At 43.3% G+C, this 24,718-nt stretch overlaps 2 protein-coding genes across 3 annotated transcripts in view; one reads left to right on the top strand and one right to left on the bottom strand.

Moving 5' to 3' along the window:
- Positions 1 to 21,043, top strand: part of ATP6V1A (ATPase H+ transporting V1 subunit A) — a 29,494-nt gene extending 8,451 nt beyond the window's left edge. Inside the window, exons 1-15 of one of the 2 annotated variants that reach the window (XM_085069797.1) lie at positions 416 to 574; positions 3,917 to 4,011; positions 5,542 to 5,670; positions 6,975 to 7,189; positions 7,840 to 7,977; positions 8,479 to 8,630; positions 9,440 to 9,602; positions 10,794 to 10,902; positions 11,691 to 11,813; positions 11,901 to 12,015; positions 13,141 to 13,204; positions 13,938 to 14,141; positions 15,988 to 16,082; positions 17,233 to 17,404; positions 18,779 to 21,043. In XM_085069797.1, the coding sequence (XP_084925923.1) occupies positions 3,930 to 4,011; positions 5,542 to 5,670; positions 6,975 to 7,189; positions 7,840 to 7,977; positions 8,479 to 8,630; positions 9,440 to 9,602; positions 10,794 to 10,902; positions 11,691 to 11,813; positions 11,901 to 12,015; positions 13,141 to 13,204; positions 13,938 to 14,141; positions 15,988 to 16,082; positions 17,233 to 17,404; positions 18,779 to 18,871 (1,854 nt within the window). In that variant the 5' untranslated portion in view covers positions 416 to 574; positions 3,917 to 3,929 and the 3' untranslated portion in view covers positions 18,872 to 21,043. Of the gene's footprint in view, positions 1 to 415; positions 575 to 3,916; positions 4,012 to 5,541; positions 5,671 to 6,974; positions 7,190 to 7,839; positions 7,978 to 8,478; positions 8,631 to 9,439; positions 9,603 to 10,793; positions 10,903 to 11,690; positions 11,814 to 11,900; positions 12,016 to 13,140; positions 13,205 to 13,937; positions 14,142 to 15,987; positions 16,083 to 17,232; positions 17,405 to 18,778 lie in introns of those variants that run through there. The other variant, XM_085069792.1, reaches the window with a different exon arrangement.
- Positions 21,031 to 24,458, bottom strand: DUSP12 (dual specificity phosphatase 12). Its single transcript, XM_085069810.1, has 6 exons — positions 24,155 to 24,458; positions 23,965 to 24,078; positions 23,771 to 23,889; positions 22,725 to 22,821; positions 22,387 to 22,573; positions 21,031 to 21,883 (listed from the first exon to the last, which is right to left on the bottom strand). The coding sequence occupies exons 1-6, from the start codon at positions 24,421 to 24,423 to the stop codon at positions 21,722 to 21,724; spliced, it is 948 nt and encodes a 315-aa protein (XP_084925936.1). The 5' UTR covers positions 24,424 to 24,458; the 3' UTR covers positions 21,031 to 21,721.
- Between the last annotated feature and the right edge of the window lie 260 nt (positions 24,459 to 24,718).

The raw sequence follows: 24,718 nt of genomic DNA, 5'->3' as shown, positions 1-24,718 counted from the left end.
CTCAAGCAATTAGTATTGCAGTGTGTTCAGCGCCTCCCTGTGCAGTCTGTTGATAAGCAGTTGTCCTGTTAAGCTCTTCCAGAGCAGAGCACACACTGACATGGCTGTATTACACTGGAGGGCTGGCAGGGGGACAGATTCCAGCAGAAAACATGCATCTCTTTCAAGGATTTTTGTGTACTTGTATGCAGCACTCGGGACATTGGAATTACCGGCTTTATAGGAAGCCCTTAATGCAAACGCTGAAGCCTTTTAATTTCTTCTGCTCCGTCCTGTGCAGTGAGGAAGGCACAGATGGGAGTTCAGCTGGGCTCTAGGTGGCTGGGATTGCTATTGCGGCATTCCTCGGTGCTGGTGGGAGAGAGAGGGAGAGACTGATGACTCATCAAGTCAGGTGGTTATGCCTCTGCTGTGTGTCAGAAATTTCTTTCCCCTCTGCAGCAGGCTTTCTCATCCCTCTGTGGAGGGGCACTAGAAGGACAATTATTTCGCAAGCGGTGATGCTTAACTGCTGAATTCTAGCTTTCGAATTGGGCCTGTGGGTTTTTGTTACGCCCTGCTTCTGCAAAATAAGGTAAGGATCTGTGTTTATGTGATTAAATTGTCAGGGATTTTCTTCCTTGCTGCAAGAAAGGTCCTTTTAGAAATCTCACCCGAATCTGAATTTTGAAAAGATTTTTGTGTTACAGCAGTTCATCATGTAAATTCTGTGTCTGCTCGAATGTTTGATGTAAATCCCAGGGACAGTGACAGAAAATGGGTTTCTCCAACATTGAGAGCAGGGCAGTTACATTTTTGGGGCTACTGTGTAACCAAGATTAATGTGCTGGGGAGAAACCAAGATAGCACAGGTTATGGGCTCTTTCTTGTTTAATTATGATTTAAAATTACTGTAATAAATCACCTTTTAGTCAGAGAAGGTTTCCCTGCAAGTAATATTTTCATTTCAGGTACTGTTAATCAGAATACGACTGCTAGAGCTTAAGAGCATGTTTGAAATCAATTGGTGAACTGTTTTAGACAAGAAAGATTCCTGTATATAAATTGTAAAGGATTCAAGATGCATCTTTGCTCATAAGGGAATTAAAATAATATCCTATGTAGATGTACTTGTGGACTTTTGTAGGAGGCAGTTGCATATAGTGCCTAATATCCTGTGTTGGCAAGAGGCCTTTTAAAGGCCTTAGGGGCTCAGTGGATTTCTAAAATGGTCAGCTACCATGGCTTCTGGGTATGTATGTGTTTTAGGGAATTTAATTTTCTCTGAGTACTGGCAATGAAAACATTTAACAGGGTAGGAAGGTAAGGCCCTCAAGGACTTTTCCATATAAATTGAAAATCTCTAGTGCTAGCACACAAGCACACGAAAATGATGCAGACATAAACAGCTTTTTTTTTCCCCAAAGTTGTATTCAGTGTTAAAAGATGTGTAGCTCCTTAATAAAGAGGTCAGCCTGGCTGGGTGGGCACTGGCTCTATGTAGACCACTTTGGAGGTATAGTGGAGGTGAAACAGAGGTGAGGAAGAATTATTTCGTCTTTTACACTTGGAATGGTTTATAGGTATGTGCTTAAAAGCAGTTGGTGCAGGTGCTAGAGATCATGGCAAAGACTGGGTTTATCAGTGTGTTGCTAGGTGGTCTAGTGGAGGAATCCCCTGCTTCTACTTGGCTTGGCAGTCATTTGGAAAGGTGGCTGTAGGAAGAGAGAGGGAGCAGAGCAGCCACAGGAACAAGAGAGGCAAGTGCTGGCTGTCAGGATGTTGCCATTTAACTGCAGAATGGCTGTTCTGAGGTTCTTACTTGCCTGCCTAAAAGATAAACAATCACTTCAAGCAGGTTTTGATTATGAAGAAAAGTTAATTTAAATTGAAACTGGCCCAGTGTTTCTGCTTTTCCTTGCCTTTGTAATTTGATTCTTTCATATGGGATGCTGTCTAATTGCCAAGCTGTGTCACTAATTCAGTTATGAGAATTTGGTTTAATTCTTTATTGTGCTTTTATAGAAGATTTTGGTAGTAGGATGCTAGATTGTTCTGTATGGTGAGTTGAAGTAAATGTTTAATTTGGATTTATAAGAACAGCTGCTTCTTTTGGTATGAACAGTAAGCGTGCTTGAGTTTTGCAATGTTTTAGTTGTTAAAAGCGAAAAAAGATGAGATAGTCGCGTTAGTCAGACCAGAACCAGCTCATACCAGCTGCTTAGGAACTGCAGATTGCTTTGCAAGGACCTCCCCTCTGCCATTTGTCAGAGAGGCATTTGAGAAAAAAGCTGTGAAATTAAAATTGTCTCCTGGCTCTAAACAACAGGCAGAGTGAAAGCTAACCTATGGCTATGGAGGATAGCAGGGTCTGATGGATATCTGGCTTAGCCTTTGGTCTCAAGACCAGTTAGCAGGTCTGTTCCAGGCTGATGGTGACTGAGCCATGATCAACTGTTGTGATGGCTGCTGTGGAATAAATCAGTGGCAGCCATGATAGACAATACGCTCCAGAGAGACATGGAGCCTGGAAGAAGGTATTTCTTCAGGATGAAGAGGGGTTTGGAATCGTGGGAGATTTTATTTTATGGAGAAGTGACACCAATTAAAAACTTACAGATCAGTAAAGACGCTGAGGGGCAGAGGACCTGTTTTGTTGTGTTGAAAAGCTGGAAAACAGTTGTAGGATTTCAAGAATAGCAGATGTCAGCTACTGCTCCGGAAGAACAGGCAAAAAAGTATCCTTTAATTGTAGTGGAAAGGGTGGCAATGTAGTTGTTGCCTTGCTTGTTATACACAGGGCAGGTTTTTAAGCCTGAGTATGCCTTTGTATTTGCTGCCTAGATTAGACTTCTCTCAAAGACTGAGTGTGTCAAAGATGCCTCCCAGTTCATATCATCTAACCAGGGGCCTTGCTGATGATTAGCACAGAGAGCATTTTGTGCTGGGGCTGCCATAGTGCACCTTGCACCAGTGCTGTGCCCTAAGTGTGTCAGTACAGGAGAGATGGGAAGAGAGTGGCCTTACAGTTCTGTAACACCAATCAGTTTCCAAGGAAACACACAGCATGATAAGGGCTCACAAAGCAAAGCCATTAGATCCTCTGATCTGCACAGGAAGCAGGACAACCCAACTGTCAGCCACAGGACAAACATGGGTGGAGGAAGTCTGTTGATAAAACAGCTTTTCCAGTGCCAGTTGTTTAGATTCACTAAACAGTTACTGGCAAGAGATGACAGCCTGTTGTTTGACTGTTGCAAGTTGGGGGTTTTGGCCATTATTCAGCACAATTGTTCTGTAATGCTCTATGGGTTTCACTGGGAGTGAAGACTGCATAATATGTAGCTGTGAGACACATGGAAAGCACTCACGTGTTTGTGTGCTGGTGCTTCTCAAAACCTGTGTTTCTTCCTCTAAACCCTGTGATTCAGCAGCTTAAGATGGCAAAAATAGAATTTGCACAATTAATATTTGTAGTATTGCGTTTTAGAGACGGGTGGCGGTAAAGCAGACCCAGAACGTTCTCTTGCTCACTCAGAGTCATGGGAAACACCATATTTTGAAGGAGGATAATGAGATGTGGAAGACAAAAGAATTTTTCTGTTTAAGTATCATATTACCAAGCTTAAAACCAGTGCAATGTTAGGTCTTTGTTGGACTGCATCTTTTTCATTTAGTAGCATTTCGTGGAGCATATTATGGAGTGATGTTCTACCCTGTGTTTCTGCAGTAAGGAATCTCAGATCTGTTTTTTGTTTAAATCAGTTACTTTTTAACTTTTTACAGCTGTAAAATCAGTGTGGTTAAGGTGCTTCAGGCTGTGAGTTCAGAATGCTTTTTAACTGGAAACAAGAAGAGAGCAGAGGGAAGGAAGAGGAGGAACATACTACATGTGTGTGTGTTCTTGAGGACTGACTTATTTTTTTCTTTTGTACAGTTGAACAGGCAAAATGGACTTCTCTAAACTCCCCAAAATCCGTGATGAGGAAAGAGAGGCTTTTGTTGGCTATGTTTATGGAGTCTCAGGACCTGGTAGGTATTATTTTGTAAAGGAAGTAATAAATTTTATTTTATCTAGGATCTTGTTAACCATCTTCACTTGGAAGTAGAAAAGTATAAAAGAGCTCTGGGTGGTGCTTTTAATCTTCTTTTTTGTGGGGGGAGTCTTTTAGAAGGATACTGACTTATAGTCTGACAAACTATTAAAATTGCTAACAAGATGTTACTATTAATATTTTTTAAAATTCAACGAGCAGAAGCAGGCAGTTGAATAATAACTATAATAAAAAGGAAAGGTAAGTTTTTTCTTTGAGTGAAAGTAAGTGTGAGGTAAAGCCACTTGGTTGGAAGTCTGCTGGCCCAGTGTACTCAGTTTCTGTACATGGCAGAATGTAGTTGGTAGTGCCACTGGGAGAAGGAGGGCTCTTCCTTCATCTTTATCAGCTGAAATAGTTAAGGCTCTGATAGGATCAACTTTTGAATACATGCAGACTCTACTGGCTTTTCTGCTCCCTCCTGCATACTCTTCAAGACCTGAAGGAAAGGATGGGAATGTGAGAACAGAAGATTAGCAAGTATTTTTGTTAATGCAACATATTTGATGAATAAGAAATTCCCTTGGCTTGTGTCTACCTAAATAGACAGGTTTTTTAACTGCAAATTCCTTAACTGCAGAAGTGGTGCTTACAAACAATTTTAAACTGATACAGCTTTCCTTCCCAAGAAGTGGAAAATGTATTTTTTTGTAAGTATGTGAATCCTGTGTGCATTACAGAGATCATAATATACGGGATGTAATAAATTTTGTTCTAAAGCAGCCAGGACCCCATATAGGACCTGTTGAAATCCAGCTTAAAGCAGCAGGAAGTTTCAGGCCCAAAATATCCTGTAAAACAGTCTTCATCTGTTGAAAGTTAAGTGCCCTAAGATAGACATCACTTTTTCTACAAAATAAAGCAAAAAAGTGGTGTTTTCTTAAAAGCTTTCTAGGCATCACTTTAGATGCATGGGTATGTACTGCCTTTAGCAGGTGCTTTGGCTTGATCTATCCATGTTTATGTCAGCATCCACATGCTACCAAGGTAAACAGAAGTCTGAATGACTTGAAAATGCTGGCCCCCAACCACAGGTTTATGTAACTACAAGGCATTGGGCATGTTTTGCCATTTTCATATGTATTTTAATTTAGTCAGATGGGCATGTGGCCCAGCTCACTGCAAGGGAGAAGTGCCTATATAACTTGTTTGTCAAAGTTCACAACATCTCACACCTTCAACATTTGCTTTCTGTCAAGATAGATAAGAGTTGTGGCATGAATTGTTCTGTGAATTACTACATTCTGATAGCGTTTTCTTATTCTGCATAAAGGAAACTGCAGGAAAAGTTATTCTTTTAACTCTTAAACTAGAAATACCAGTAATTGTGGCATCCTTTTATGAAGTCAAGAAATATGTCTGATATGGGCGAATACCAGCTTTATGCTGTGCAGTTCTTACTAAGTTGTGATGAGTAAATTTCCTGAGCTGCAGGAGAAATACTCACCTCTGTGCCTGTCTTTTGCAGTGGTCACAGCCTGCAACATGGCAGGTGCTGCCATGTATGAGTTGGTACGAGTAGGACACAGCGAGCTGGTGGGAGAGATCATCCGGCTGGAAGGTGATCTGGCAACTGTCCAGGTGTATGAAGAAACATGTATCCTTTTCACTTATCCCTCTGGGCCTGCCAGGCTGCACAGTCCAGACTGCAGTGGTGATTAGGGTGAAGATGACAAAAATAAGCCCTTGATGCTTTGGTTTTAATTTTTTTCTTTGGTTTTGATAATTGTGCTTGTATAACGCTTAAATAAGAAGTTTGAAGTGGGCAGGATGCCTTCTTCTGGGCAGAGTACTTTGCCAAGCATAATAGATTACTCTTTTGCTTCTGCAGTGGGCCTAGGGTATCTTGGTCCAGCTATGATGCAGCATGTATTCCAAAATCTAGGCAACTTAAAATATGTCTTCTATTACATATATATATATATGAATGTCAGAAAAGAAACTGTAAAACTTGAAGTCAGGCTGCTTTTCCCCTCCCAAGGGGGCTCTGTATTTTAGAGCCTAGGAAAAAGGCTGTGCTGGCTCCCAAACCTTGGTTCCAGGGAGCTTGTTAGTAAACTGGTGACTGGCTCCTGTCTCTGCCTAATAATTTATCATTTTAGATGATCATTGTTACAGTATCTAGTAACTTTCCGTCAGTACATGGAACAAGTTCGAGTATAGTTTACTTTTAGTTATCTGTTGAGAGGATACTTGGTCATAGGCCTCTCTGAAGTCAACTTGCATTTAATCTCTTGAATTTTGGATAGGTTTTGGAGGTTCTTGTGTATTCTAGCAGGCCCTTTTGCCAAGCTGTTGGCCCTTTGCAGAGAAAAGTCCATTTTGCATCTTTGGAGCTTAGCTAGTGCATAGACCCGACAACTTGGTACAAGAGGGGAGGGCAATGGTGTTGGTCTTAGACAAACTCCTTTTAAAATTAGGCTGCTGTTGAAAAAAGCTGTGCAAGGCTAAAGATCAAAACAGTTGTGCTTTCTAAACAAATTCTGAAGTGAAAAATTCCATATTTTATAACATTATCTGACTTTAACAGCCTAATCTGTTTTCTGTGTTTGAAGATGTAAGAAATGTGTGATGTTTTGTCATCCCACTGCCTGGCACTCCAGTGAACTCCTCCATATTAGCTGACATTAGTTGCCAACAATAGTTGACTTGAACAAATGATTGTAAAGCAGAATATTTGTCACTACTTTGCCTCTCTGGAGGATGGTGAACTTTCCTGCTTTAGCAAATTCAGTATTTAATATAAAGCCTACATGCATCTCAAATGGTGATGTGTAATGTAGTAATAGTATTACCTTCAAGTCAGAAAAGGGATTTGAGAGTATGATGTTGTGAACATGGTGACTTCTGCCTGGTTTCTTTCCCTTGTTCTGGATGAACTTTTCCTCAGCAGATCTTTAGCTGGTGTCTCTGTAGGAGATCCTGTGCTCCGTACTGGGAAGCCCCTGTCAGTGGAACTGGGGCCTGGCATTATGGGAGCTATTTTTGATGGTATCCAGAGACCTCTCTCGGACATCAGCACTCTGACCAAAAGTATCTATATCCCTAGAGGTGTCAATGTGTCAGCTTTGAGCCGAGATATCAAATGGGACTTCACACCTTCCAAAAATCTGCGGGTAGGTTCCGACAAGCCTGTCTTCCCCTCCTGCTTCTCTACCCCCAGAGCTTAGGGCTGGAGCAGTGTGCTACGGCTGTGGTTAGTGCTGCATTTATTGAGGTCTGCAAAAAGGAGTGCTAGGAGGTGGTAGTGATGTTTGAGACTGGATTGGGATCACCAAAACTTACTTGATGTGATTTACGGTGTGTTGCCTCTGCATATGATAAATTTACAGAGTTTTAATGTATTTACCAATAAATAAACCACAAAAAACCCACATGTTGCAAATGCTGAAGATAGCCTTAGAGCTGAAAAATGTCACGGCTTTAGCCCTTTGCAGCATCTTTTTTCCAACCCTGCAGTTAGCATATAGCAACCCTGTCCTTTCTCTTTTTAGAACGTTAGGTTGAGAGGTGGAAAAGAAATGAGGAAAATTCCTTGTGTCTGTCAGTAATTGCTCCTGTCTGAGCCTTGAAAGGCACTTGAGCACAGCTAGTGTTGCTAGCAATGCTGTTGGAGTAATGAGTTATGTAAATGGGCTACTGTGCTGTAACAAGGCATTTATAAAAGAGGTAATCACAGTGCTAGACTTAATAGCTGTAGTATTTTTTACAGTTTGTCAAGGTTCTTTTTTAAAACTTATGACTAATAGACCTGTTCTGATTTTAGGTTGGCAGCCACATCACTGGTGGAGATATTTATGGTGTGGTGAATGAAAACTCCCTGATCAAACACAAAATCATGCTGCCCCCACGGAATAGGGGTACAGTTACATACATTGCTCCTCCAGGAAACTATGACACTTCAGTAAGTCTCCCAAACAGCAGTTGCTGGTATATTCCATGTCTCTTTTATAAGGTTGATGTACTTTTTCTGTTCTGCATGAGGCCCACTGAAGTGTTTCATGCAACAAGGTGTCTGAGTTAATGATCACTTCTGCTACCCTGCCTGCAGGGATTGCATTATTATCTTGTGCAGCTACTTTCTATGTATATGGCTTCCCAATGGCACTTTGCTATGCCACGTTTGCTGACCTCTGTGGGGATCTACAATATCTATGAATATGTAAAATTCAGTTGCTCTTCAAAAGCATATTCTTAATGTATGCTGCATCTTGCACTGTTTTCCCCCAGTGGCATTGTAAATATGGGAAGGAGCCTTCCCTCGGGAGGTGATGATTGCATGTTGAGGTTCTAAGAGCTCTGTGGTGTTATCAACGACCTGTGCAGAGTATGTAAAATGAGAATTTGTGTGCTGCTCCGGCATGCAGCTGTTTGCTTACTTCACGTGTCTGGTGCTCTCTGTTAGGATGTTGTTTTAGAGCTGGAGTTTGAAGGTGTGAAGGAGAAGTTCACTATGGTGCAGGTCTGGCCTGTACGTCAAGTCCGTCCTGTCACCGAGAAGCTGCCAGCCAACCATCCTTTATTAACTGGCCAACGAGTCCTGGATGCCCTCTTCCCGTAAGTACTTCCTTTTAGTTTCTACTGTGTAAGAAATCTTCCTCTTAGAGGGAAGCAGAGACAGGAGGCCTTAGAGTCTTAGGTTTTCCTAAGGGCAAGCTTTCGCTGTGTGTCACAGCATAATCTCAAAACATATTTAGCTGAATTTCTCATATTTCTTTATTTAACAGGTAAACCTTCTGGTAGAAAAAGGAAGTTTAATAAAACTGTTTTAGTACATTAATTTAGAAAAGATTGGACATGCATAAACTTAACCATATCAAATCTGCAGAAAGGCTAGAACTTTCAAGCTTGTTATCTTCATTTGAATGCATGAGTAGGATCTTTCCATGGTCTTGAGGATGCACAGTTTCCAATGATTTTGAGGTTGCCACTTAGGAAAACTGTTGCATGCAACTGTAACACAAACTGCTCATTTAGTCAGCTAACTTCTAAGATACTGAATCCAGTTATTTTGGTCCTAAAATATTGTGCTGCTTATTCTATAATGCTAAGTACAGTTGTTCTTTTCTTAGCATTTGCATTCCATCACTGCTTCCAGCTGTGAAAACTGCTATGTTTCAAGCCCAAAAGTCATGCTGTTGTATCAGCATAAGTCATGTACTTCAAGGACAGGAGAAGAAAAGGATGGTTTAATCCTTTGATTTTTTTGATTTAGTGAAATGCCTCTGTGCTTCTCACCCAGAGCACTGAATGTGACTCCTGTCATTCTGCTTTTGATGAGGGAGTCCTAGTGGAAAATATATTCTAAGAAGGGAAAGAGCTGTTTTTTAGTTCCTTGCAAATCAGAGTCCTTTTTCTTCACTCAGGTGTGTACAAGGGGGTACAACAGCGATTCCTGGGGCATTTGGTTGTGGAAAGACTGTGATCTCACAGTCTCTTTCAAAGTACTCCAACAGTGATGTCATCATTTATGTAGGCTGTGGAGAACGAGGAAATGAAATGTCTGAAGTACTGAGAGATTTCCCTGAGGTTAGTATGGAGATTTCATGGAGAGTAAACCTTCCTGGGAAGACTTGATATTGTACTGCTATTGTAACTGAGTAAAATATTGTGTTGGTAGAGTGACTTGAAAAGATCATCTTACCTGCCTTGAAGCTCTGGCAAAAATCCCTTTGGCCAGGGCAGAAATAATTCTGAAATAATCAAGTATTATTTCAGTGGCCACTCAAACTTATGGACTCATTTTTGGGTGTATCTTCTAAGTCATTTAAAATAAAGCCAGAATGAATGCCAGAGAGCAGTTTAGCACAGTTGTAAGCATCTTACCTGTCACTGGTCATGTCTCTAACTTGACCATGCATAGGAAATACAGCATCTATTTACAAGCTGCAGCGTGGTGATACAGTTACCAGATACTAGTTTGACATGTCTTAGTTTGACATGCTAAGATTTGGAAGACATTCGGAATGAAGTGGAAAATACCTTGTTAATAAAAAACCAGCCAAGCAACAGATTTACCAATCCTTGTACCTGTTACTATGTTTTAGTGAAGTTGTTGTGCCAGGGTCAGATAGTGTGAACTGTCAAGTGGAAACTTCACTGTTAGAAGGGGTAAAAGGCTTGGGTGTGTTGATTGGTTACCAGGTGGGAAAGTCAAACTGAGGTGGCCTTGAAGAAGGTAAATCCCAGGATATTCATAAGTGGAATTCTACACATATGTCAGGATATGCATTTTGTTGTTCAGGTGCTTGTGAGGGTTCACTGAGGTTGTAAAAGTGGTTTTATGTCCGGTTGTCAAATACTAACTTGGCTTGTTGTAGATGGGGGGGAAAAAAAGCTCTCTGATTCCTAATGGACTTATGTCAGGAGGCTAAGAATTTTTAGCTCTTTCAGCCTAGAAATCTGGGAGAGGATAAAGTGCTTCCTTGTGCAGTGGATTTGGCATTACTTATTTGAATGGGATCAACAGGGATCTGGCAGTTGCAGAAGATGAGGTGAGGCTCAAGCATGTCCATTAAAGAGTTAAGCTGTGTGCAGTCTGAAAGACAAACCAACATATCCTAAAATTTTGAATGTCATCTCTGCTCTTGGTAGAATAGCTGTGAGGAGAGTATCCTGATACAAGGCAAGTAATACAGTAAAAATCCCCTAAGCAACAAAAAAACTAAAAAAAATCTCGCTTAGTGTTACAGGGTTTTTTTTTCTTTTCTTGCATTTTAGCTAACAATGGAAGTTGATGGGAAGGTAGAAAGCATCATGAAGAGAACAGCTCTGGTAGCAAATACTTCCAACATGCCAGTGGCTGCCAGAGAAGCCTCCATCTATACTGGTAAGATCTACAAGAGGATAGAGAAATTTGTGTATAAAGCAAGCCATCAGGCTCTAGTATTTTCAGTTCCTGAGATGGTTGTACCAAGAAGCCTGTTTAGTTTCAGAAGAAAACCTTTTCAGACCTTGCCTGCACCAAGTCTGAGTATCTTAATTGAATCTGACTTACTTGCATATAATTGCCATTTCTGAATATAGAGTAAATTTTGTTTATAAGGTGAACTGACTGTGCCAGGACTTGGGTAGGTTTTCTGCATGTGTTACTTCTGTAAGCTTTTGGTTTTGCCTAGCTTTTTGCTGACAAGTACAGCCACTTAATGGACAGGAGTAGTACTCTCCGAGCTGGCAAACTAGTCTTTCCTTTGCAGGCTCCTAAAGACTTTCTTTTAAGTTCTTTTTTGTGAACAGTTGTCAGGTAATTCAGATAAAATGTGAACTTTTCTCACTTTTGTATTCTGGTGGTTTGAAAGGGAAGGAGACATTTTACAGTAAGAAGAGTCTTTGTTCATGGTTTCAGTGAGGTAAAGAGTAGCATCAGTGACATTGCAGTGTCTCTTCAAAGAAATACACGTGAATGTAAGATGAGTCTGAGTGGTTCATAAACAAAAATGAGGAGAGTGAGAAGAAATAAACAGCAAAAAAAAAAGCAGGGGCATAAGTGGAAGACTGTCTGTTTCCATCAAAATGTAAACTCAGATAATTTGGTTTATTTGCATCTTTCTGACAGCATATAAGCATAGAATTCCTTTCTGAACTGTATCCAGCAGCACACTGTTGTGTCTGTTACAGGAATCACCCTGTCTGAGTATTTCCGGGATATGGGCTACCATGTCAGTATGATGGCAGACTCCACTTCCCGATGGGCTGAGGCCCTCAGGGAAATCTCAGGGCGACTGGCTGAAATGCCAGCTGGTGAGTAGTCTTTCCTCAGTCTAGTCTGGTAAATGCAGCCCTTCAAACTGAGCCTTTGACTGAATGTCTGTGTGTTGGTGCTTGCAGACAGTGGTTATCCAGCCTACCTCGGTGCCCGTCTGGCCTCTTTCTATGAGCGAGCTGGGAGAGTGAAGTGTCTGGGAAATCCCGAGAGGGAAGGCAGCGTCAGCATTGTCGGAGCGTGAGTGTTGCATTGCTTTGCCTCTGCACTGACTGCAGTTCTTCCTCTCTCTTTTTGTATGTCACAGTACCTATTTTTCAGATGAAAAGCTCTCGTTGCTCTGTGCAGCTGCAGAACATGAAAACATGGGAATGAGTAGGTAGATACTTAGTCTCTGTTCACCCGGAGCTGCTGCTAAACTGTGCGTGGGGGCAGAAGGAATGAATGTGGACAGGTAGCTGTGAGGTGTGGAATCACAGACACTTGCAGCAATCGGATCAAGTGGCTCAGGGAAGAATGTCATTAGAGCTCTCTCTGAAAAGTATGTCAAGCCATGCCCAGAGCAGGAAGGAAGGGGCAGTTAGAACAGCAGTGTGTGCACTTGGGGGCATAATGAATCATGATTCTCATGCTCAAATAGAGTAGAATTCCATGGAGCAGCATATCTCAGGCTGTGATGGGCTGTGAAAAGCATGTTGTCTGCAGGCATTGTCCTTGGTGATGCTAGTTTGCGTGTCATCATACATCATGGGCAAAGTGGGTTCCCCATGTTTTCAGGAGAGCCTCTGGCATCAGCAAGAACCCCCAGAGTTCCATTTTCTGTTCTGCTTAGTTCTGCTGTTCATAACGTACATAAGGACTTTCTGCTTTTGAGATTGGAAGATTTTTTTTTTATCATCTCTGGGAAGGCATATATTGGACTGTCAAGCACAAATGAAGTAGTTATTGTGTAGATGAATGTCAAAAATAATTTCAAATTGGGATATTGTCTTCTGTAAAAGCACTACACTGTGTTTTCATGATGTTCTATCAGCACACGTGCTGAATCTGCTCAAATGGAGACAGGTTTGATGATCCAAACTAGAGTTACTACCTGGAGTTAATGTGACTGAAATTACACCTTAATACTGTCACTCAGTCTGATTGACAGTACTGATGAAATGATTTCATGGTATGCTTGATATTACCCCTGTGTGGGTATGCATCAAACACTTTCTGCAAACATACTGCAATATGTTATTTACTTGAAATCATGTTGACTTTTCTGGTTTCTCGGGTCGCTGAGATGTGCAGTCAAATGTTCAGTAATTCAGTTTGAACTGTGAAAGCAACTCTGATAACTTTTCCCTATCTCTTCCTGTTCAGTGTTTCTCCCCCAGGTGGTGACTTCTCTGATCCTGTCACATCTGCTACCCTGGGCATTGTTCAGGTATGTCCCACAACGTTGCAGCTCTTCTTCCACTTTGTTAGACTCCAGATGGTTGTGTTTCAGCACATTTGTGCCAGTGGCTGGGGTGAGGGAGCTTTGATTTGACCCAGAATCCAAGAATTGTAGGGTGTTTTAGAAAATGTTCTAACAGTGTGAAAGGCAGCCTTGTGAGATGGTCTCAAACTGATATGTTTGAAATCCCTTTGGAAGAGGGAGTGAAGGTAGCAATTCCTTCCAACACTACTGCTTGGGGATATGTGTACTTCCTAAGTGCTGCCCATTGAGCTGCACTTCAAATATGTCTGTTCTCAGCCGAGATGGAAAGCCAACCACTCTTAATATAGGTGCATTGAAACCACAAAAAAATCCTCAGAGAGGGTGACTGGGAGAAGAATGTCATGCAACTGTTTGCAATTTGCAGTTTTGGGAAAAACAGCTACATCTATTCGGTCTCTGCTTAGACTCCAGTATTAGCATTGCTATGGCTGACTGCTCCCTCATGAGCAGTCTCAAGCTGAATAAGTCTGAACTCAGTGTAAAAGTTGCATCATTTTTTGAGTTATTTGAATGTCACTGCTATAGTTAACAGGCTTCCATTTGTGAAGCCTTTGCCATGCTGCATTAGCTCCAACTTGCTCAACTTGCTTTCTGTATTTTTTTTTTTAATATGCCTTCAGTTATTTTAGTTCACTTTTGATTTGGAGAGCTGGCTGACCTTTCTGGCTTCTGGCAGGTTTTCTGGGGCCTGGATAAGAAGCTGGCACAGCGCAAGCACTTCCCATCTGTGAACTGGCTGATCAGCTACAGCAAATACACACGAGCCCTGGACGAGTACTACGACAAGCATTTCACAGAGTTTGTCCCTCTCAGGACAAAGGCCAAAGAGATCCTACAGGAGGAAGAGGACCTTGCAGAGATTGTGCAGCTTGTGGGGAAGGTAAGTAACCAGATGTGGTGTCACTGAGCCATCCTCCATTTCCTTATGGCTAGTGCAGGCTTTTCACCATGTCTTAGAGCAGACCTGATGGATACTGCATCACTGGGAGATGTCAGACTCTCTCACCTCAAACTGTGTTTTATTCCAAGTTTCCTACATGTTGTTTGATTTCTAATGACAAATACTTTAGATTTGCTAAACCTTGGCTTGATGCCACTATTCTCATGTGAATTAGATTGTGAGGCATCTAATGGTGGAGTTAAACTTCACTTGCGTCAGTGTTCTAGTGTTGCTGAAATGCCCTTTGCTGCAAATTCAAGTAGTACTGCATTGGAAGCAGTCTTTTTAAGAAAAATGATGCAAACAGATCTTTACTGCTGACGTCATCTAAAGGGTTACAGTTTATTAGAAACCATGTTGCCAGCTGCAGAACAGAGATGTTGGTGTTTACAGGTTGGCCTGTAGAAACAAAGTGAAGTCTGATTTTTCTAGAAACTTGTGATTATCTGTTTTTTCTTTGGAAACCTATGACATGTCACGCTCCATTTTGCAGGCGTCCTTTAATTTCCTTTTTTCACTTCAGTGTTTTGAAGAGAAAGCTAAACTTGGATTAAAAACTTCAAATTTCCATTGAAAGCTTTCAGAAAGGACTTAGTGAAAGCTCTGTGTTTCAGCTTAGCACTGTAAATATGATAATTGGCAAGTTCCTGACAAATACTTGACAGTAATTTAATTCCATGTTCAGATGAGCTGTTATGATTTACAGAATGTAGTAACATGTATTAAGTACAGGTATTTGAAGGAAGTTTGCTCATGGTGCTCTGTCTATTCACTCATGTTCTAGTCCAACCAAGATGAGACCTTTCATCAGACCTTGCCTAGTAGAGCTCTCTTCTCTTGATGTGTCTTTGAAGAAAAGGAAATGGGGTCATAGGACCTTCTGCAGTTCTCTATTTACAAAGCCATCTTCTAAAAGACTGGTTTACAGAGCAGGGTAAAATTGATTCCTTGGTAAGGAAGGGATATTGATAAACCAGTGCTTTTGACTAGGCATTATTCTCATGATAGAAGTAGTGGAACTGGTGATTTTTTTTCTCGGAGATGGTATCTTTGACAGTTTCTTTCTGTCTGGGCTTGGCTAACAACTGCAACAAACCTTTAGAAAGTGGGAATTGTGGAAATACAGTCAGTGTATTTTTTTTCTTTTTAGCTCTGAATTCCGTAAGTCTCCTCATGAAAGAAGGTCCAAACCTCCTGTCTAGAGAGCAAGTTGGGGTACTTAAAGCTCAGTTGGGCCCCTTTAGCAAAAGGATGATGAAGGTGAAGAAGAGTGACCTGTGGTGTGGCACTGTCATCAACTCCTTTCCTTTTCTTGAATGCCAGGCAGGAAAAAGCCATTGGTGACAGTGCAGGCTAGTATTAAATCTGTAAGCTTGCTTCTTGATCTAGCCTGCTGAGAAAGCCTGCTGTCTTTTTTCCATAAGCATTGAGGGAGGTAAAAATTAATTTATGTAGGAAGGTGGTGTTTCAATGTATCACATAGCAAAACCATGTGCATTTTCAGTGTCTAGGGGCTTTTCCATGATCTTAAGGGGAACTTCCTTCCCACTGTTCATCAGATAGACCAAAAGCAGAGTTACTGACTGTTTGGCCCATCTTAATCTGGCCATCAGTTAAATTGGCTGTTCTATAGCAGGGAGTGAGAAATACCCAAAAGACAGAGCTCTGCTTGACACTATCTTAAGAGGGTGGGAAGAAGACAGGTACTGAAAGATAGCTGTCCTTGGCCAGGATATACTGTGTCCCCGTGGGCTTGAGTACTAAACTGTTTACCTTTCTTTTCTAGGCTTCCTTGGCAGAAACAGATAAAATTACCTTGGAGGTTGCCAAGCTGATAAAAGATGACTTCTTGCAGCAGAATGGTTACACGCCTTATGACAGGTGAGATCTGACTGGCCACTCTGCTCTCTTAGTCCTGTGCAGTCTGGATTGATACCAGATATACTGGATTTATATTACCAGTCCAGAAATTATGTTACTGTCCATAAAGAAATGCAAGAACTGTGCTTAGGTAGCCCATTGCACAGTGCATTCACACTGTCTTACCCAAAGCCTGCAGAACCCTTTGGGGTTCCCAGATCCTCCTCTATTGTTCTGTTAGCCAATGTTTCTGCAGTAGCATGTCCTGAGGAGGAGGACAGGAATGCTTTATTTTCACAGACAACATCCAAAATCTTCCTGTCTATTCCATCAATACACAGGGGACTGCAGGAATCTGCTTTCAGTTACTACTGCATAATTCTTAAAGTTTGATCCTTCAGAAAAACTTACTCTCTTTCTCCCTGGTGAAGCCTGCTTTGCTTTTTTCATGGTATCCTCATGCTTTGACAGCCTGACAAGGGCCTTTTTGTACTTCATCTCACTCCCTAGCTCAGGTAGATCAGGAAGTCTTGAGTACTTCATCACTAAAAATGTAGACATCCATCATTTTGTAACAGTGTGTGCCTTTGATCAGGTTACTGGGGCAGGTATGTGTGTGCCATCGGAAGCACAGGAAGCAGCACTTAAATAATAATGAGGTACCTTTCATGGCACTCACCTACCCATTAAAAATGGAATTGTCTATGAAGTGCTCTTGTCATAGAAACACTCCCTTTCCTGTGAGCAAAGAAACTTGCAGAGCTGTCATCCCAGGCTGTTAGGAGGAAGCCTGCTCCCTTGATGGACAAAACAGGAAGGAGGAATTCCGTTGGCTGCTCACTGTTTTCCTTTACTTGTTAGCATTGGCACAGATTGAAATGTGAGACTTGTAGAGCAATGGTTCCTGTTCTCTCCTGTTTTGGCCAGTGTTTGGATACAGTATTTGAGTTCAGAAACTTCAACTTCAATCAGCTTCAGGGTGACTGTCTTGGTCTTTGATTTGCCTGTTTAAAAATGTGGGACCTCTTGAAGGCAGCCCCTCTCTTTTGACAGTGTATCTTAAAAATACCTGGAGTAAAGCAGGCTAGCACTCTTCTGTCAGGTGAGAATCCAGGGGAGAACCCTGTTAACTGTTCCAAGATGCCTGACAGGTCCTCTTCTATTCCACCAGGTTCTGCCCTTTCTATAAAACAGTGGGAATGCTTTCCAATATGATTGCATTTTATGACATGGCACGCCGTGCTGTAGAAACCACAGCTCAGAGTGACAATAAGATCACGTGGTCCATCATCCGAGAGAACATGAGTGAAATCCTCTACAGACTTACCTCCATGAAGTTCAAGGTATGTTTGTAAGGAAGTGGGTTGTCCTGCTTCCTGTGAGCTTCCAGTGCCTCTGAAAGACTGTCTCAAAGGTGATGACCAAAGGCCTTAGATGAAGGTCTGTGAACAGACACTCTTTGCTATCATTTTGAATACAGTAAAAATAGGGTTGTGAGCACAGGAATGGTCAGTACAGAAATCTACAGATGATGCTGATTGCACAGCCTTGGCAACTCCACCTTCATTAGTCTCTTTTGTGTTACATATACTCATGGTAACAGTACAGGCACTTTTTTCTATTTGCTTTGGGGTTTTTGTGATGAAATTCTGTAAAAATATTATAACATGTTCTAGGTACTGGCTTGTTTCTACACTGAGTGGGTTCCTGGTATATATTCTCAAATCATCAAGAACATAACAAGATACACTTGGGGACATGAGCTTCTTTTAGAGCTGGTTATGTAGTGATAGGGTAATTAAAACACTCCCTATAAAACCTGGCCCACCAGCAGGCACCTGGAGTACAGCAGAGCAGTGGACAGCATGGCTGAAAAAGGGAATCCAGAGGGTGAATATATGTTAAGTGGAGCTGGACCTCTAATAGTTATGAAAGGAAAATTATATTCCCTGGGTAACAGTCTGAAAGGTGTGTGGATTCAGATGTCCTGCATCCTGTGGTCTGGGCTGAAGAGACAATGTAAGAAGTAGTGCAGCCAAACATGTAAGGCCTCTGTGTTTCCCAAGAGTTGCACTGACTCAGAGGACCTTAGCACTGAGAAAAGAATGGTGAAGACAGTGAACAGATTTCACAGCCTGACAGTTAATGCTTTTTACAGAGAAAACCTTGTGGCCTCAGAGCAAAGCCGATTGTTACATTTTTTTGCCTTTGTCTTTCATGAAAAGTAGTCTGAGAAAATGAAACTGTACAAAGATAGTTTTTAGCTTCTTATGATTACATAATAGGTTTTAATTTGAACCAAACAACCTCTGAGTAATGGCAGAGTAACTCTTCCACTTATTGGAGATGCACTGAATTTGGTTTTGGGACTGGAGCTGATACTAATCACTGCAGCTCTTGAATCTCACAGCATTAATCAAGACCCTCAGTATTGTTGACTGCTCTCCAAATCAGTTGCTTTTCAGTGCAGTAACCACTGCTCATGAAAGAATATTCTCTGTGCAGTATTCATTCTGCCTGTTCACTGGTGTGGGAAGAGAATGAGATCTAAACCTTGTGGCTGTTGGAGACAGACAGGATACAAAGAGCTAAACTGCCTTCTCTGCAGTGAGCAAGTGTTAATCCCGAGGTCGAGAGGTTGCAGCACTGGCAAACCAGGGCTGATTCAAGTACCCAAGGCTTTTCCTGATGGATCTGTTTGTGCTATGTTCTTTCAGGATCCTGTCAAAGATGGTGAAACAAAAATTAAGGCGGACTATGCTCAGCTGTTTGAGGATATGCAGAATGCATTTCGCAGTCTGGAAGACTAGACTTGACCTCTGTGACCACTCCAGTTTGTCCTCTCAGTTCCTCATCTCAGCTCCTCTGCTTCCCTACCTTACAAGAATGATGCAACAGTACTTGAGTTGATAAATAACCCTGTGTTTCCCCTGTTCATACTCAGAGAGTGTCTTTACAAAAAACATTCCTCTTAGTTTGTATTTGGCATTGCTTTGTGTGTCTGAAGTGGTGAGTGATGTGTGAATGGGCCTGGCTGAGTGAGGAAATGCTGTTGTACACTTCTAGGGTGGGAAAAATTTCACCTTTCCTCTCCCAGCTCTGTTGGTAACCAGTCTTTCACCTCGGGGTGTAACCAATTGAGCTGCACTGGCAGAGGAGGTGTAGGTCTTCATGCAGTCATGCGGTACATTGCAAGCTGGCAGTGGTAAGGGCATTGACCTGGCACTTTGCTAAGTGACTATCAGACGTAGAACTCCCTGTTCTCAAACAGAAATTTTGACCATATTCTAATGACATGTTGATACAACCAAAACTTCTTCACTGCTCTGTCACTTCTGAGTCTCTCAGCTGAGTCTTTTGGTATTGAAATATGGTAGTTCTGGTCCTCTCCAAGAAGGGACTAACTAGAAGATGAGCACATACAAGTGACTGGTATTATTTTGTACACTGGAGAAATACAATTTTATCTTCCTACTTAATACAGATAGGACTGTTGGACTCAGCATCAGCTAAAATCAAAGCCATAGGTGCTCAGCTTCCAGCAGAATTTTACCTTCTTGGCTCCCATTCATCCCCCAAAAATTCCCCACACTCAGCTGCTTTACTTTGTGAAAGCTTGTGACTGCTGCCATGTACTGCAGGGCATGGTTGGCAAGGTGCAGCGATGCCACGTGTGCTGACCACAGCGTGGTCCTTCCTTGGCGGTGCTCTGCCAGTGCACTTGCCCCCAGTGCAATGCTCAGGTTATGCCAAGGAAAGGAAAGCACATGCTTAGCCTTCTTCCTCCACCTGTGCTCACATGGCCTGTTGGGTGGTGGCACAGAAGGTCCCCAGTTCTCCTGTAGGAGGAATGTATGATGCTCAGCTGGGGGCGGGGGATGAATGGGGGAAGGTTGACGAGTACAAAATGTATTTACTCCTGCCTTGTTGATTACGATGAAAGAGAAACCAGTGGCTCTGGTCTTTGCTCTGTGCTCTGGAAGCACTCTGTTGAGCAGCTGAAACTGCTATCTTGGGCTTTTTTATTGGCAAAACTAGACTGAGATGAGGAATGAGCAGAGCGCAGCTTTTCTGTCAAACTCCCCGAGCCCAGCACTCATCCCATTGCTCCAGAGTGCGAGAGAGAGATGCTGGCACCCTCTCCAGTCTCTCCCTCTCGATTATGTCAGGTGGCATCCTGTGCCCAGCTGGGTTCCAGCTGCCATCTACTGCTTTGTTAGTCCTGAGACAGCACCTGTTGTTGGTGACACCGTGCCTACGTGAGCATTAATTCTGCACTGAAGTATTTCCACCGGCGCCAGCTTTGAACAGTAGTGATGCAAAGGGATCTTGTGCTACGGACCAAATGCTGCCACTTCCATTATGGTATCAACCCACTGTTTGTCAGGGGAGAGCCCAGCTGAAACTTAAAGGGATTGACTATTTTTGGTTCTCCCGAAGAGAAACTGCTCCTCCAGCTGATATTCTGGTAGTGAACGCTTAAGTTTACAGCTCACTAAACTTTTGGTGTATGCTGCTTATTTTATCAACGAGCATGTGTGAATGAGTAGTCACCATCCAAGCCCTTGCTGGGCTCCTCATGGTTTGTACCCTTCACCACTGTACAATGTAGCATTTCATGCTAGAAACCAGATGTTCTTATCTCTTTAAATAGAGGATGTTATAAACTTTACAGAAGATGTCTAAGATAATGCAGTTCTAATATTTATTGTGCTGTACCTGGCCCTGAAGTGTGACCAGTTCAAAGTTTCATATATATTTTCGTCCTTTTTGTTTTGTGTCTGTTTTCAGTGTTGAGATTCTGATGTTCACTGTGTCCTGCAAGTCTTCCTCCCACAGCTCTGGGAGGAATTACAACATGGGCAGAAACCCCACCACCTACTTTATCTTGTATATTTCATAATGTATGTTGCTGGAAATTGTGTAAAAAAATAAATTAAAAAAATTGTTAAAGTCAATGAAAATAAAATTGATTTAAATTAGGTTTTATCTGTCCTGTTTTCTTATGTCAAACCAAACCTGTGCCACAGTGGTGTACATAGCAGACTATCAGAAAAGCTCACAGCTTGCTTAAAAAAAATTACTTCATCAGTTTAGGGATTTCTTTAAAACTCTAAGCAGTAATTTGGCATTGACTTTTACTTCAGTTCACCCATTCCAGTACAGCTTGCACATTACATGAGTGAGTTACAATGTCGTGAATACCCTTAGGCCAGGTATTTTTAGGATTACTTTTAATACAATAGAAGACTAACTGCAAGTTTGTCTTTTGCTGCCATGCATACTAATGTAACAACTGTAATTGTACCATTTTAGAGCACTTGGCACTTCGGATCAGAAGCTGAGCAGTACTGCTGGCCACAGCAACTCCTTTTGAATAAGGAGTTCTGACTTTCTGTAAACAGCAACAGATAAATTAAGGATCCACTAAAGCCATCACATTTAACCCATTTTGTAGATTAAACTACTCTATACCGCCTCTTTGAAGGAACTATCCTGATATTTCATAGAATATATTAAGAGATACAGCAAGCTCAAGGTGTTCAAGTAATTCTACCACCTCCTAAAGGGGTGGAAGTCACAAGCTCATGCCTGGCAACCATGGGCTAGTCAGTAGTTCTCTTTGGATGTTAAGAAATCCATCAAGTGAAGCAATGAGTTCAGGTTTTGGCAGTTTGGAAGTTGCCAACTGGCAGTGTCCTCACTTCATCCACTCGGCTTTTGTGGATCTGGAAGGCTGGTGTCACCCAGCGGCCACAGGAACACTGGTCCCCTCTCCAGCTGAAGGAGCCCAGCTTCGACGTGCATTTGGGACACAGAAGCTGCAAGAAAAGCCCAAGACTCAGTCTAAGACATGTGTTGATGTGGCTCTAGCTAAAAACAGGCCAAAAAGCTAAACTGGGATGGCTGTTTAGCCCTGGGGTGTAGCAGGCACCTGTGATGGCAGAAGGGAGGGTGTGGAAATGCAGCTCCTAGGACATGGTATTACTTCCAGGACAGTTTTACCAGGGTCCAGAAAGGTTCTTAGGTCCCACAAACTTTTCTCATACTAAAACCAAACAGCAGATAAACCTGTCCAGCATCCTGGCTGGTGGTGTCAGCTTACAGACAACACCAGCTCTGCTTGTAAATTATTCCTTTATTCCTTGTAAAACGATGTTTTACATTTAAGAATATGCCCATAAGCTTCAAAGTTCACGCCAGAAAGGCTGGGAGGCCTAGGACCTTGTGAGGATTTTCCTTTCAGGGAAGAGACAGAGTTTTTCTGCCTTTGCAAAAAAAATAACACAAAAATCCAAAGAATAAAGCGTATTCTCCAGCTCACCTGTCCTTCCATCACTCCAAGCAATGCTGGCTCCATCCACTGCACAGGCTCAGTGAAGTACGAGGTGCACTTTTCCTGGCCATTCCCAGAAAGCCGTGCAGCGTCTGTTATCCTCTTGTGGGCAAAGGCTGTTGGTCCGATTCCTTCCGTGTGGGACAAAATGCTGGAGCTACGGAACAGAGCGCGTCTGCCCTCCAGGACATGGGGAAAAAGAAGTGAAACAAGTGTTTTCTTAACTGGGCAGATCTACAGACAACAGAAAACAGGGATATGGGCCTCCTGACTCTCAATCAGGAGTACAAATTCTGCATTTTTGGAATTTTTAGTGTACAAAGTACCTGCATTTCCTGCACCTGTAGAGAACCTCTGTGCTCGAAGTTTGACATATAGTGGTAGGATCAACTGCAAAGACTTCTCGGGGCAAGTCTTGAGGTTCTGCAGAGGGGTTAGGATCATGTTGTGAATCTGATCAGCTCAGCCATGCTGCATTCCTGGGAACAAGACAGGACTGCGCCTCTGCCCCAGTCATGGCCTGCAGGAGCCACCTTCTTCCCTTTCATTTGCTCTCTCACCAATTCCCATAGATCAAACTAAAGATGAAAGAGCCACATCCTACCACGGCTAAGATTGGGATTTGCTTAATTCAAGGAACTGGGATCTAAACTATGGCCTTAACCATGGTAAAATAATGGTATTTTGCTTTACGTTCTTACTTCAATAAAGACAGAGGAGGTTTCCAAGCAGTTGTGCCAATGTTTTAGCACCCACAATACAAAAAGGCAGCTTACAAATGGGAACTGCTTAGGACAGTGACAGATAAAGGGTGACAGCACTGTCACATTGAGTATGCAACACTCAGATCTTCCAAGAAAAGTTACAGATTATTATTTTATTATAAAATTGCACATATGTACACATATCTATTACAGTTACCCCTTCACAAATTAATGTATGAAAAGTTTACTTCATTACCTGAATTTCATCTTTATCTCAAGCTTTGCAGGTTATTTTTTTCATCTCATTGACATATTTTCTGAGGATGTTGTTTGCTTTGCCAGTGATGTAAAATTCACGAAAAGTATCAAATTGACCTTTACCATTTTTGCGCTTTCCTAAAGAGTGCTGCTCCTCACAGATCTTATTTCCCAGGCATCTTTCAAAGGCACAGTTTTTCACCCACTGATGAGCTGGGATTCTCTAGGGCCAAAGCATTCTCCAGGTACGATGTGAATGCTTGCCCTGGCCAAGGAGTATCTCCTAGCTCGGCTGCTTTGAGGGCAAAACCCGAAGTCAACCCCCTCCGATAGGGCCTTCTGCATTCATTTCGGGACAGCCTGTTCCCCCTAGGGAGACTGTCCCGCGCACCCGCGATGCTCCCACTCACCGGAGAACCTCTCGCTGAGCATCTCCAGCCGGTACCGCTTGTAGAGGATGCTGTCGGTGTCCACGGCGCAGCCCATCGCCTCGTACAGCTTCAGCTGCCCCTGGAAGCCCGGGTTCACCCTGCGGCGGGGGGACAGGCGAGCGGGGTCAGGGGCGCGCCGGGCGCGGCGCGGGGGACGCGGGCGCGACACTCACTGTGCGTCCGGCTTGGCAGCCCTGACGGCGGCCAGCGCCTCCTCCCAGACGAGCCCCTCCGTCTTCATCAGGTAGGCGGCGACCACGGCCACGCTGCGGCTCACCCCGGCGTGGCTGTAAGGCAAGGGCGGCCCGTCAGCGGCAGCGCCCACCCGGCAGCGCCCGGCCCCGCCGCAGCCCCGGCGCTCACCAGCGGACGAGCGCGGCGCCGCCGCCCGCCCGGGCCGCGCCCAGGAACGCGGCGCACTCATCCAGGCGGCTCAGCAGGTCCGCGCCGGGCTCGTCCCGCGCCCGGACGTGCATGCTCCGCACCCCCGGCACGGCCGGCGGCTCCTCCGCGTCCACCGTCAGCACCGCCACCACCCCCGCCGCCGACAGCGCCTCCGGGGACGAGCAGGATTCGGCGCCGCCCACGTAGAGCCCCGGCAGCACCGGCACCATCCCGCCGGGAGCCGCCATGGCTGCGGAGCAGGGCGGCAGGGAAGCGCCGCCCCCGGCGCGGCACCGCTTTCCGCTTCCCTTGCCGGGATGGAAGCGGTAACGGCTCTAGGATTCCTCACGCATCTGTGCGTCCCGGTGCAATTCTCTACCTGCGTCCACGAGTGTCTGTCTTACCTCGTCTTATTTCTTTTTTTCTCCCCACCCCTCTGTCTCTTTACAAATGCTCAGAAAACAAATAGATATCGCAGGATCGGTCAGGTTGGAAGGGACCACAGAGGGTCATCTGGTCTAACCTGCCTGCTCAAGGAGGGTC

Source organism: Lichenostomus cassidix, chromosome 1 (genome assembly GCF_008360975.1).
Source record: "Lichenostomus cassidix isolate B80296 chromosome 1, HeHo_3.0, whole genome shotgun sequence".
In the NCBI taxonomy this organism is placed as follows: Eukaryota; Metazoa; Chordata; class Aves; order Passeriformes; family Meliphagidae; genus Lichenostomus; species Lichenostomus cassidix.
The sequence above is the reverse complement of the archived record's forward strand: the minus strand, read 5'-3'. Positions and strand labels throughout refer to the sequence as shown.